The following is a 14,445-nucleotide window of genomic DNA, read 5'->3' on the forward strand; positions in this document are numbered from 1 at the left end:
AGACCTAATGCTCCCTAGTGACTTGGACTGTTTGGTTTCCTAAAAACATTGCATGGTCATACAAGTGTTTTTGAGTTTTGAGTGTTTTCCAGAAGAATTCTAGCTACCTCTCCTCCTCATAGAACAAGTTAAAAAAAAAAAAAAAAAAAGTGAACTTTGAATCTAATTTTGCATGAAAGTGTATACATGTGATTGATTTTTTTTAAAGTCATAAGTAAATATTGAAATCACATATAAATGTAAGTTTAGTAGCAACTGCATGTATGGCCTAGTAGCCTTTTTGACTTTTTTTGAAACAGAAAAAAAAAGACACATTTTTTAAATAGTATCTGCTTTTAAAGCTAACTTAAATTCATGGTGGCTGTTATAATTCTCCATCACCTGTGATGTTCTTTTCCTACTAATAAGCCTGTTTTTGTGTGGGGAAAGGACATCAATTCTGTGTTTTAATTCTGTGGTTTCCAACCTTTTTTTGATTGAGGACACCCCTTGGAACATGCCAGCTCTTAGCTTTCACTTGTTTTTTGACTATGGAAGAAGAATAGAGTAATTCTAGGATGTGGTCCTAAAATTTAAAAATAGTAATATATTCACTTCAAACAAGAGAGACATAAGTAATAAAAGCTCCAAGCAGGCACCCTTCCCACATACGCTGAAGTATAGCACATGTGATATAGTCAGGCTCAGAACTTAACAGGGCATTCACTGACTGTCACAAAAAAGAAAAGGCAACAATAAAGGAATATGAAGTCCTGCCTAAGACTTCACTTTAAGCTTGGCTGATCATACAGGTATTGCAGTAAAGTTATTCATCCCAAAACCCTGGCTGAAGGGCAACTTCCATCTCTGATATGCGCCACGAGTATTCACTTAGCATCACCTGAAAGGAGCAACACTGCCTGCTAACAGGTAGTCCAAAATAATAGCCTGCATGGTAAGGAGACAGATGCCAGAAGCATAAAGAAACATGAAGCACAGAACAGAATAAAAATATAAGATGAAATTAGTTTTGTCCTACTGATGTGTGTGTCTAACATGATATTTCATGTTACAAAGGCCACACCTCAGAGTACTGTCCAGGTGTTGGCAATACACAATTATATTTCAAACACGGATTTGCAAAGATTTTTAGTTCCAAGATTTTGGGATGCAATTCAATTGGTTGAGAAGGTGTAAATAAGCTCTTACAGCCAATTATACAGTGTGGAAATTCTGCTTCAGAGAAGCTACAGTGGGTGTTTGCCTTTTTACAATACACATTTCAGGACAAATATTTTCCAAAAAAGGGAAGACTTATGTCTCATGAAAGCGGCTGTTTCCTAGTCTTGCACTGGTACCTAATGAGTGTCTAATGTGTTAGATGAGAGAGATGTTTTTTAAAATGCTATGTCTTTGCCGTCATAAAAATATTGAAATACACATAAATAGATTTAAATTTCTCTACAGAATCTACTCCAACATGCAAATAAATGGAAATATATACATGCACACATAAACATGTGCACACACATCTCCATTCATGTCTGTTTAGTGTCACACTTCCTCCTCCAATGAAACAAAACAATCCAGCAAGCTCTCCAAAGCTGCTATGTTTTGATTAATTTTTGCCTTCCCTTGTCATGATGTGTATAAATTCAGAGACAAGCTGAGACTTTTTTTCTTCTAATTAAGATGTCTAAATGTAACAATTGCTCAGATATATGCCTTACCATTTACCTTTCCAATTGATTGTTAAATATGGTGATTATTTTCCTAGTTTTATGGGACAGAAAACTAAATTCACCATTTTCTTGGTTAGATTTCAAAAGCTCTATATTCTATGTCTGAAAAACACAGGAAAAATATTCATTATTACAACACCTTTGATGAGTTTTCATATTGATGGCCAGATTTTAGACTATCCGCTGCCAGGGAGCTTTGTGGGTTTTTGCTTTTTGGATCTTGATGATCTCTACTCTTATAAACGTTTTTCTTTAAATAGCTTAACATTCTTCCCATTGGGAAAGCTGTTCTCCAGTGGCTGAAACAATATTTAAATCTAACTTATGATATTCATAATCCTGAGCCATTTTACCCTGCCAAACCCCTAAATTAATCATTGGCCAAAATGAGAATTCCTGGAATCTGTTGCTCAGGTCTGTTAAGTCTATACTTATAGACATGCAATATGGTGGATGTGAATTAATTTTCTATAAATAATCACATTAATATATTCTTATAACAAGATCATTCATCAGATACACAAAATGCCAGTGTTCAGTTTCTGAAAATCTTGTATCCATACTTCATTTAAGTAGGAAAAAAAACCAGGATTTATTGTAGGTTATTATAGGTGGGCCCTTGAACTTGCTGCTCTTCACAAGTCAGTTAGCTCTACTATTAGTCCCACCAAATAAACTTTAGTCTTTAGCAACGCAAACAGAAAAACACAAAATCCTCTGTCCTCGCTGGACATTATGAGAGAAGTACTTCCCACTCGGCTTCTCCCCAACACAGCAGAATAGCTTCTCCTTGCAAGCTGTTCCCTCAAAGGCTGTCCCTTCTCTTCTCTCCTTTGGATTTTAAGCTCCCAGTGGGACAGTTTTTCATTAGCAAAATGTCCCACAGCTGAATGTCCTTAAGGAGAGGCTGGTCGCCCCTCCTTAAGGGAACAGACCACCCTATAACAGTTACCAACAGCCATACTAGTATTGTGTTTTAACTTTACAAGCAATTTATACATTTTGCATAGACATGTTAAAGATGGAGAAAGAAATGGAATCTCAAGGGTGGGGATAGGCATGTGAAAGTGCATGCTGATTTAAATCTTATATATTAAGGAAGGAAGCTTTCTTTTTCCTGTTCTGTTTCATAGGAACAACATGCTTGGTGAATTAACACCATGCTATCATGGAAGTTCTGAACAATGCATTTTGAAATGGATGGAACAGAACACACATGCTACAGTGTTCTTTCGTTCCCTCCCTCCATCCCATTCTTTTTTATTTATTCATTTATTAAATAGTTTAAAGGACTCTTAATTGATTTTAGTGCTTGATCTGTATCATATTCTTACACAACACCCCATATGAAAGCATACAAGAAAATGAAAAGCAGAACAAAGTTAGAGCATCCCACCATTTTCCAATGTCTCATTGCCAACTTGATTTATGATCAGTTTTCTTTAATAACCTCATCCTTCACTGAAAGTTAATGTGGTTTTTCAAATCAAACATGTCCTGAACTTGTACATACTCTGAGGAAACCTTGGTGGATTGTCGTTGACATCGGTGAGTGTGATATTTACAGTCGTTGACCCTGATAGCCCTCCGACCTGCCCAGCCATATCTTTGGCTTGAATGACAACAGAATAATGCTCTCTGGCTTCCCTGTCCATATTATGCAAGGCAGTCCTGATAACTCCTGTGAAGTAAAGAAAAACAAGAGAAAGATCAGGATTAGATTTTCCTAACAGCAACAAAGGACAGACACCTGCAAAATTTCCCCTGTCAAAAAGGTAGGATACAGCAAATGTTCTACTAATGAAAAGTCTACATACATCCAAGATAAACCATATTTAATTTAATTTCTGATTTATAATCAACACACTGCCAGTCTCTTGTGAGCAGACAACTGATAAAAAATGAGTTATATATTACACTATGAAAAATGTCAAAGAGTATTTCATTGTTTTGTAATATAATTATGGTAGCAATTGCTAGATAGTTTGCTTGAGGATATGTAGAAATTAAAATCACCCATAGTACAAGAAAATTTAATAATATATTAATAAATGATTAATCTATTTCATGTAATGTAAAAAGACCTCAAGGTACATCATCAGAAAAGACAATGTATTCTCATATATGATAATTACTTAAGTAGTAGTTTAATTGAAATTTTAATGAATGTGAATTATGCCCCATCAAAGAAGCTCAAATTATGTATGGTATTTGAACAAAAATATTTTTTTTTCTTTTTCCCAGAAGTTTTGATAGGTAGTAGCTGAAACACTATTTAAAAACATGCACCTTCACATTAAAAAAAAAAAATGTGCATTCATAGTTTTAGATGCAACTGTTAGCATTAGTATGAAAAACAAATTTTTACTTTAGTGATACTCTACCAGTCAACAAACTTGAAAGTGAAGGAGCTGAAAATCTTATTTAATTTTAAGCAAAATAATTAGAAATGTTCCCCATATGCAAACACATACTGATGAAAATAAAGTTATACAAAAATCACTGAGGGAATAATCTGACCCATGGAACTATTATCACTGGTGTTGATATATGAGATAGAGAGAATCCAATTACTTTCTCTAATCCCAGTGTGTTGGGAAGTTTGGAGGTCAGATAAACCACACACAATATTACTTGAAAAGTGGGCCCATCTGATATAGAAGATAATAAAGCATGAAAAAAATCCCCTAAGCCTCTTTCTAGAGCAGACTTCTTCCTCAAGTTTTAGAATTAAAAGTGATCTTAAAAGGCATTGGAAGCATGCTGTTAAATGAAGAAAACGGAAGTTACAGCTATGAAGACATCCTTAAAAATGCATAAAGGGATACCCTTGTTAAAATAAAACTATGAAATGTTGGGAATAACTCAACTATGATCTTTTAAACTTAATGACTGTTACAATGACTGGAGGGGAAAAAAAAAAAAACTTCAACAGGTGTAACTGTTGTTCCCTTGCAAGTTTAAATCATTTGATAGCCATGTATAAGGAATAAGCATCCTCCCCCTCAAAGCAATTTTCAGAACAGTATGGTTCCTGAAGCTTGTGTTTCCACAATTATTTAAAGTGAAAAAATATTTCCAGAAGTACCATTTTCTTTTTATTATATTTTAAACTTTGCCAAATTGTTTTTCAATAGTAAAAACAGGGAAACAATCCTGAAAGTATATACCTGAAATATACATTTCAGTGTATTCTGTCTAATTCTTACTATCCTACTGAAAAACCAAAGAGCAGCTGCTTTAAACTCAGGGAACTAAACTGCATACTTGTTGTGAAGGCTGAACTGGTGCATACCCACACATGCAGTGGGTTTCTATAAGGAAAATTCATCAGGATAGCATGGGAGAGAACTGCAATAAATATTTTAGAAAATAAATTAGCATTTGATATAACTAATGTATATATAATTGTGGAGGAGTGTTCTTAAGAAAAACAAAATTAAAATATTGTGATTTTTTAAATCAATTTTGATTTGCATTTAAGTTTGTTCTTATGAGAAACATTAACATCCTGGCCACTGAAACCAAAGGGAAAGATGACTAATATTAAGCTGTGCAATTCTACTTTATTTGTTTGTTCATCAAGTAAAGATATGCTTCTTAACTTGGATCATCACAAAATACCCAGAATACACTATCAAGCCACAATTTACATGTAAATATTAGAATTAGACTGAGAAATTTTAAAGGAAAAACATATTCCATTTCATATGCAGTTCCTTAGAAAGCAAAATGGTTGAAGAAATATAGTCAATGTTACTGGAATGTAACTCTGAAAGAAGGCTGGAAAAAAGTTTCTACGATGTGAAAAAGCCTTTTTTAACACTTACCAATAAAAATGTTTGGGTTTTTCATATTGGATTAATCTAATTATAAAGTAAAATGAAAAATAGATTAGATCTAATAACCCCTGCAAAAACTCAGTCAAGAGAGACTTTGTCATGAATAAAGCATATTTTTTGCTGTTCCTTCACCGAAAATTAAAAAAAAAAAGTTTTTTGTTCGAAGTAAAAACAAAGCAAATTTTGAAAACTTGAAACCCATGACCAGCTGAAATTTCTGTCCTCTACAGAACCCTACTAATAATAATATAGAGTATATTAATATACTAAATGTTAAGTAATTTTTTTCCATTCAGAAAATGGTTTATATCTTGAAGAGTGGAAACAGAAGATGTGTAAATAGAAGTACGTGAAGAACATAGCTCAGCTCTAACCATTCCCACACGTTTCTACTTTCACTCTGTTTTCTGTAAAATAAATAAATGGGCAAATAGTGGTAATCAAAACCAACTGGAAACCAATTGCTTACAACAAAAATTTGCTTTGTTTACCCCAGATCATTTGGATCAGGTCAGAACTGGCCCAATGGGTGCATCCACACAAGCATGCATGTGAGTTCTGCAGCACATCAAAGGCATTCAAGGCACCACAAAACACACCTTGTATATGTGATTTGGTTCTCCACACTGCATATTAGATACCAGGAAATCCTGGTATAATTTAAAAAAACCCTCAGAAAAAAGCGGGACTGGGCATGTGGCGACAGCATGTGCTACTGGAACCTGGAGCCTGGCCAGCCATAGCCATACTTCAAGTGCTGGCCAGGCTCTGCACACCCAGATTGCCACTGCTGGAGACCTGGGAGTCCCCCAGGACTCTAGGTAAGGCTGCTGGGGCAGCGCAGGTGCTTGCCTCAACATCCCCCACCGCACCTGGAGCATTTTTCTCCACATTAACCACATGTGCACGGGTGTGCACCAGGGCAAAAAGCAGCAGTACAAATTTATGCCACTTTTTTACTTAAAGCAATCACATGAGCCTGCTCATGAGGCTGTGGCCAATGAGCGTTATTAGCCACACAGCAAAGCTGTAAACTCCTTTTCCTAGAGTATGCCATCAGCAAAGTTCACAATCAAAAGCTCAGTATGTTATGTAGCTCAAGAATATTCTTCCAACTGTTTTGAGAGTTTGGTTGCAAAATCATACGTATAGTCAAAATTACCTGAATTAATTAAAAAACAAAACAAAACAAAGAGGGCTTTCCTGCTTGCTGTTTTCTAGAATACATTTCAAGCTACTCTGACAGTCATTCACTTTTGGACTGGGAATGGTCCCTGAGGATTCATCTGTATAGCTTTGGAAGTGTCCCTGACAGCACCATCCAGAAGTACATCCCACCCAGCTGCTCCTGTTCTGCATACTCCAAACCTAGAAATGGAGCAGGGAGCCCTCATTTCCCCAAAGTCACTCTGACATTGTATTATACTGCCTCTCAGAAACATACCAGAGACAGATCTCAAAAGCAACATCAGTAATTCCCTTTGAAACTTTACTGCCTAGGATTGATACCTGAAACAACCCCTAGGCAAGATTCCAGTAAACCTCATTCCCAAGAAGATATGCAAGGTAGAAAATGACATAAACCAAGCCAAGTTTACACATTCTTAACAAAAAGGACTTATACCTGGGAATTGAATAAGGCTATTTATTTCTCCTTTACAGCTACTCAATTTGGCACATGAAAGTAAAATATTCACAAGTGAAATGTTTCATTTTGTTATTAGAACATGAACACTGATCAGTAGATGATTTCTCATAAAGTATCATTAGGTCATGCCACCCCAGTGTAATCATCATCTACATTTTTTCTAAACCTGCAGTACTTTCTAGTGGTTTCTAATGTTGTTAGTCTGGTAACAGTAATAATCACTGCACTCATTAAAATATATTTTAAATGTCCATTTAATGAACTGATTACATGAGAACTTTGACTAATTAGGGATGAAAAACAAGTGGTATAGGAAGCAGAGAAATATGATAATTTCATTAGTATTATTTTCAGATTGTGGTTGACAGTTCTATTTCTGTCACTGTGTTGATTTAGGAGTATGTGGATAGGTTATTATTAGAATCACTTTATTATAACATTATTTTTCTTGAGTGTCTTGAGTACATTAAAATAAATTTCTAACTGAAAATACAAAAACTTGGAAGGATATAACCATGTGGCTTTCCTGCCCATTCCTTCCCTCCTCCACCCTGCAATTCAGGTAATTGCTAAAGAATTACAATAGGGCTCTAGATGTCTAAACATGACACACGCTTTAAACAAAAGCCACAAAATTAACCCCAAATCCATAGCTCCCTAAAATTTAAGAATATTTAAAATAAAGGGGTTTTGTTATGTTTTATTTTGTTCAGCCTAGATCAGTGGTCTCCAATCTTTTTATGGTAAAGATCAGTTTTTGGAAGTAAAGGGCAGCCCAGGAACTATGATCCCCCCCTGCGTTGCTCCCTATGTCCCCCTCCCCCGCCCCGCTGGGACATGCGTCCCACTGCTGAGCTGGCAAGGGGGCGAGGCTCAGCTGAAAGAAAATATAGAAATAACAGTATATAACACGATATAACAGTATATAATAGTAGGCGGCAGGGGGAGCAGGTAGAGCCACAGGGAAGCTGGGCCGGGGACTTTGGGTAGCTGCAGCAGGGGCACACACACAGCCAAGATCATAACCTAGAGCCCACGTGCGCCCAAAGGACTGCTCAAATTGTCTGCACCCCTGGTAGTCCCAAAGGTGCAGGGGGGGGACTCCTGCCGCTGGGTGCAGCCTGGTGGAGGCCCCAGGGGCCCCTGTCCCCGCAGCCTGTACTTAGGGTACAGCAGGCAGCCTGAAGCACCAGCTGTCTCCATCCTGAGCACAGGTGCGGGGGGGGGGGAGGGGGAAAACAGGCCCCCAAGGCCTCTGCCAGGTTGCATCCAATGGCGAGAGCTCCCCCTCACGTGCCCCTGGATGACCAGATCTTCCTAGACCCAGTTAGGCTGGGACCTAACCCCACTTGTGTCCTGCTGCTGCCCTGAGCCACACCCACCCAGCAGCTGGATGCAAGTGGCCTCAGGCCCAGACATGGCTGGGTCCGTAAGTCTCTGTGGTCCAGTGGTGTGTGGGGGGGAGGGAGGTTCCCCACTGCGGCAGAGGCCCTGGGGGGCCTGCACTCCCCCCAACTGTGCTTTGGGTGGAGGTGCCTGCTGCTGCCTGCCTGCTGCACCTGAAGCACAGATGGGGGAGGCACGGACCCCTCAGGCCTTCAGAGCACAGGTGTGGGGTGGGCTCTTGGACCTCCCACTGGGCTACCCCCCAGTGGCGGGAGCCCCTGCCTATGTGCCCCTGGCCGGTGAAGAGTCCCAGATAGGGCCAGTGTGGTGTATGGCACTGTAGATGTGTTTGCGGCACCACATAGCGCATGGCTGCAGTCATTTGGACGTGGGTAATGTAAGCATGAGAGAGAGAGAATTTTTCTCCTCAGCTGGAGAAATTGGTAAGACTTCTTGAATAAGTAGGCAACAGCAGTGAAAACTAAATTAGAATATAATATTCTGTTTGATTAAATCAAGTGGGTTAGCTAGAGTAATGATGCTATAATAGAAAAGGAAGGGGAAAAAAAAATCAATCAACATTTGCCATCAATAACAAAAGCTTTGTCAGGAATCTTTGAGACTGGAAGCCTGAAAGTATAAAAAAAATTGAAAAAGCACAGGTAGAAACCTCCCAAATTGATAATATTTATTAGCTTGAAGGAAGACTTTACTGATGGAGTGAAAAGACATAGCAGAAATAACTTCTTCTCATATTTGTGTGGGTGCCAAATGGAATCACAATATCATTCAACATTTTCCTAATGCAGAGCAGAACCAAGTGAAATAAATATAGTACATGATGCCATGCTACCTGCAGGTGATGAGACAGGAAAACCTAATCTGCCATACACAGTCACTGTACATTGTGAAACTGTCTATTACAGAACTACCATAGCAACAGACCACCCAAGCTGGGCAGGATACTGTCATTCTTTCTACTGCCCATAGTTAAAGCAGCTATATAATGGATGCTAGCTTTGTCAGTTCTGCTTCAGTTGTTTTCTACTCCCAGGTTTTTTAAAAATATTCCTTTTTCCTCTCAGACCTCTGTAGGCTGGCTGAATCAACAGGATCCTATTGCCTGTGGTGTTTTACTATTGAAGCATTGTAGCTTTCCCAATGCCTGCAAATTGCTGTCTGACCGCAGCTTCCCAATCACTCTGATATGGAGGGGTTTTCATTTGGGTCTAGTGGTTGTAGATTACAGGTTTACAGTACTGTGACTGTACTCACTCCTGTAAATATTACACTTTAACTTTGGCTCACTGATCTGTGTTGAACTCATCAACTAATTTAGCAACCAAACAACACACATACTTTTGTGCCAACCAGTTCATCTGGTGGGACTCTCTCTACATCAATCGTTAAATAAGCTGCAAAGCTCTAACACTTTAAAAATACTTTAAAGGTGACAGATTGCACAAGGCACTAATGTCTAGATCTTTAGTTTTGTAAGCAGAAGTCAAGGAATCTGTACTGGTTTACTCTCTGAGGGGCAAAATAATATGTTTGGGCACACTGGGCATGTCTACATGTGCATTTAATGTTCACAAATAAACAGAGTTTATTACTCCAGAGTTTGGGGCTTGTAGGGATGCTGTTTGAACGTGCGCCCAGGAGCAAATAATTCCAAAGCAATTAGCTCCAGAGTTTATTCATGTTCAACACACTGAGCCCAGTCAGAGCAGCCTGCAGGCAGCCCACACACTGAAGGACCCTTGTGCCCCAGCAAGCTGGGTCAGCACCTACATATGCACTGGTGTGCATGAAAAAACTTCAGAGGAGGGTAGTACTTGTAAATACCTACTCCAGGTATATTAGTTTTGTGTGCCCTGATGGTCACTCTGCAGTAAATGTCTTGTGTATGTAACCCTGGGCACGACACTACATGCACCCTCACCTGAATAATGGGATCCTGGGGTACCCGGTAGCCAGTTGCCCTGCCCAGCCCCCCTGGGAAGCTGCTGCAGTGCCCCGAGCGGAGAGCCTCCCAGTACAATCAAGCACCCTTGCACACAGTTCTCAAACTATTTACAAAGTTTAATTATTTACATCATCATAAATAATCATGAAATAAACACATGGATATACTGTCTAATAAATCCTCAAGAACTTATTTACACAGTCTCTCACTTGCACACGGTGCACTGGGGATCCCGTGTGCACTGCCCCTGGCGCGGTATCTCAGGGAGCGGGACTGTCTGTGGACGCTCCCTGGTGCTGGTGTCTGTCTCCGTGCTCCTGGAGTCTCTGGGCAGCAAGCGGTGGCTCCTCTGCAGTTCCTGCAAGACAGCCTTCCCCTGCCTTTGCCCCCTTCCCTGGTTCTGCTGTGAGCAGTGTCTGGGCTGCAGTCTATAACAACCCTCCTGCTGCCCTGCACAGCCTCACAGCCCCAGCAAATGCAGCCCCTCCCTGGGCTTTGCCTGCCCCTGGGGCCCCTCACCCCTCAGGGAAACTAGGGCAGACTCCGGCAGTCCCACCCCGGCTCTGCTGTTCTCACCCAGCCACGCTGGCTGCAGTCAGGTCTCTTTAGACTTGGGTTCTCCACACAAACAGAGTTCCTGCCTGCTCCTGCCACTGCAGCTTCTCCACTCTGCTCCTGCAGGCCTCTCTCAGGGGCTCTCCAAGGGACCGCTGCGCTGAGACACTCAATCCGGTCTCCAGCCTGTCCCTCCACCCCCCCTCTCTCTCATTCCCCCCCCCCCCGCTGGAAAAACTGCTCCCCCTTTTATCCAAGCCTCTCAGCCAATCCCAGCTCAGGGCCCTTCCCGGGCTTTTGCTAACGGCTCTCTTTCAAAACTGTCTGGGGTTACATCACCCCTCCCACTCCCAACAGGGCTGCTCCCAAACAGCTTCACTTGCCCTCAGAGCCTACAGTGTCCCCTTTGGGACAAACTCTGTCTCTCTGCCAGGCAGCTCTTCCCCTTCTGTTCAGGTGGGTCCATTTTTTAGAGGCTGCTACATGTAGATGTGCCCACCATAGATAAAAATGAGGGAAAAGCTGTTCATTTAAATATTTTACCCTATCTTTATAAATAACAAGGAGATTTGAATTGGGTCAGATAAAATACACACTCTTTTGGGGTATGAGGAACAGCAAGGAATATAAACTGACTTTCAGGAATGCAAGAGGGTTAAGTGCTTTCATGGTGCTAATCTCAAAGTGACACAGGAAGAGTCACTCTGTGGGTGCAGTGAGACCAACACAATAACTATTAAAGTGCTTTCCAGCACAGAAGACCCCACCACCTTCATAACTATTTAACCTAGAAAAGTTAGCATTAAATTGGAAGTTAAGAAACATGATCTCTAACAAGTAAATACTGTACTAGAGTTTCTTAGAGTTCTAATAGTGTCTGAATGCCCTTTGACAGATAGTGTCCATCTAAAGTCAGGCAACAGTATCACTGGTGGCCAGTAGTAAGTACTGGTGGCCAGTAGTGGTGGCTAATTTTTTCAGAGAGATCGAAGGATTAATGTCCTCTTCATAAACACAACATTGTCAGAGGTACCATTTTTGGCTTCTATTTAAAACATTTCTTCATTTACTCTAAAACACAGGAAATCTATCTTGGGAGAGGAAGTAAATTTGAACTCATGGGGTATTTGTAGAGGACATGGGGGTTTAAATTGAAGCAGTGTTTTTTTAAAAACATCACTTCAATTTAGAGTGAAGTAAACCCCCGTGTCATGTACACCCATGTCCTTACCTGCCTCTCCGGTGGTGGGGAGGGGAGAGCAAGCTGCTGGTGGTCCAAGCAGTCCCTAAGCTGCAGCGGGTGTTGGGACAGGGAGGGGGAAGTCTGGTGCAGGGGGGAGGGCTGGGGCTTCCCTCTGTGGCAGTGGCGCCACCCCCTGCACCAGGAAACCCTCCTGCAGGCACCCAGCTTAGGCAATCCCAGAAGGTATCACAGCTGTGGAGGGAAGCACTGAGCCCCCATGCAGCTCAGGCAGGCTCCAGGGGGGGGGAAGATTAAGCTTGCCACTTTTTTTTTTTTTCCTTCAATGCAGCCTGCCTTCCTGGGCTGCTGCTGGGCTTCCTGCATAGCTCCTGAGCCACATGGAGCCCCGTGCTTCCCTCTGCAGCTGTAAGGTAGCAAACAAACTCTTTGGAGGTGTTTTTGTTTGCTGCACCCCAAACTCATTTGCTGTACCCCAAAGTCATTTAAAGTGCATTATACCACCAAATTTGCTACAGCGGCTGGAATTAACGTGTAATACACTGCCAAATTTGCAAACTCATGCAAACAGCAACACCATTATAGCGGTGCAAAAGGGCATTTAACCGCTTTAATGTGTTGCCTACAAATGTCCATGTTTACCAATGGTCCTTACCTTCAGCAGATGTATTGAGGCCCTTGAATGTAACTTTAGATCTTAACCTAATGTATCTGCAATTAAATTATATTTTCCCAAAAAGATTAAGTTCTTCAAATCCTCAAATACTGAAATGGTGAATTCTTCATCTCATAGATTCACAGTTTGTTAAAGCCCAAATGGAGCTATCAGATCATCAAAGACCACTTCATTTCACCAGGGATTGAGCCCAGGGTGTCTGCCTAAAGCATGTCTTGGAGAAAGGCATCTTGTCTTCTAGGAGATCAAGAGGTAGATAACTCATCTCTTCCCCCAGTACTTTGTCCCAGTGGTTGATCAGCCTATTAAAAATCAATGCCATGTTTCCAGTTTCCATTAGTGTAGCTTTGGCTTCTAGGTGTTAGTTCTTCACTAAACTGATGAGCTCCTTATACCCTTACCTTTTTTTCACCATGAAGGAATCTATACGTTGTGAAAGTCACCTCTCAGCCTTTTTTTCAAATAACATAAGTAGATTGAACTTTTTAAGTTTATGATTATAAAGGTAATTCTTATTTCTTACATTACTTAAATAATTTTGATGGTGCTCTCTTGAACCGGTTCCAGTTTTTCAACATGCTTTAAAAAATGAGGACAGATTCTTATCCATGTATTTGGCATTTAAGTGGACCAAATGGCGATGCCAAAGGGAATCCTATTCCACCCAGCTCAAATCCTGGAGAAACAAGTTAATAAGGCAGGTGGGTGGGTTCTTCTCCTTGCTGTTTTTCTGTGCCTCAGTCCTAAGGGTCAGATGATGATTTGTTACAAAAGTATATGCATTAATGGATTTTCAAGTATAAGAATAGGGTAGAATAGAACTGTGCCTAAGTCCACATAGACAACCAATAGGTGGAATGGAATCTGGCCCCAGAACTTCATGTAGCATTCCTATATCAGCTTCATCAGTGATATATAAAGGGATAAAATCCCCTGCACTACTCTCCTGTTTATATACATCTAAGGATCAAATCAGCCCTTTTTGCACTGGAAGCTCATATTAAGTTGATTGACCTCTATGCCTCAGATACATCTTTCCCTTCTGGGGTAATACTTTCAATTCTTTGTTCACAGTTATGTGACTTTGCCTGTGGCTGTATTAAAACACATTTTGGTTTTTTAGGCCCACATTTTCAAAAAATCTAGATCACTCTACATACCTTTCTTTAAATTTTTGTGTCATCCAAAAATTTTAATCAGGAACAGTTTTATATTTACTTCCAAATCTTTAATGAAAAAACTGAATATCATTTGGCTTCATAATGATCCCTGTGAAACCCAATTACAAACATTCCCATTTAAGCATGACTCTCCACTGATGACTGTTTTGAGATCTGTCCATTAGTTAGTTCTTAATCCTTTCAACATGTGACTTGTTGCTATTGCTTAGTGATTTTTATCAGTCCAAATGGCAAGTAGAAATGCCTTACAGAAGTCTAAGTTTATTACA

General features: G+C 40.3%; 1 protein-coding gene across 1 annotated transcript in view; it reads right to left on the bottom strand.

The window, feature by feature from the left end:
- The window catches only part of CDH18 (cadherin 18), a 445,884-nt gene that overhangs the window by 113,161 nt on the left and 318,278 nt on the right, over positions 1-14,445 (bottom strand). Inside the window, exon 6 of the mRNA XM_059728627.1 lies at positions 3,235-3,402. Coding sequence (XP_059584610.1) covers positions 3,235-3,402 — 168 coding nt within the window. The remainder of the gene's footprint in view (positions 1-3,234; positions 3,403-14,445) is intronic.

This window comes from Alligator mississippiensis, chromosome 5 (genome assembly GCF_030867095.1).
Source record: "Alligator mississippiensis isolate rAllMis1 chromosome 5, rAllMis1, whole genome shotgun sequence".
In the NCBI taxonomy this organism is placed as follows: Eukaryota; Metazoa; Chordata; order Crocodylia; family Alligatoridae; genus Alligator; species Alligator mississippiensis.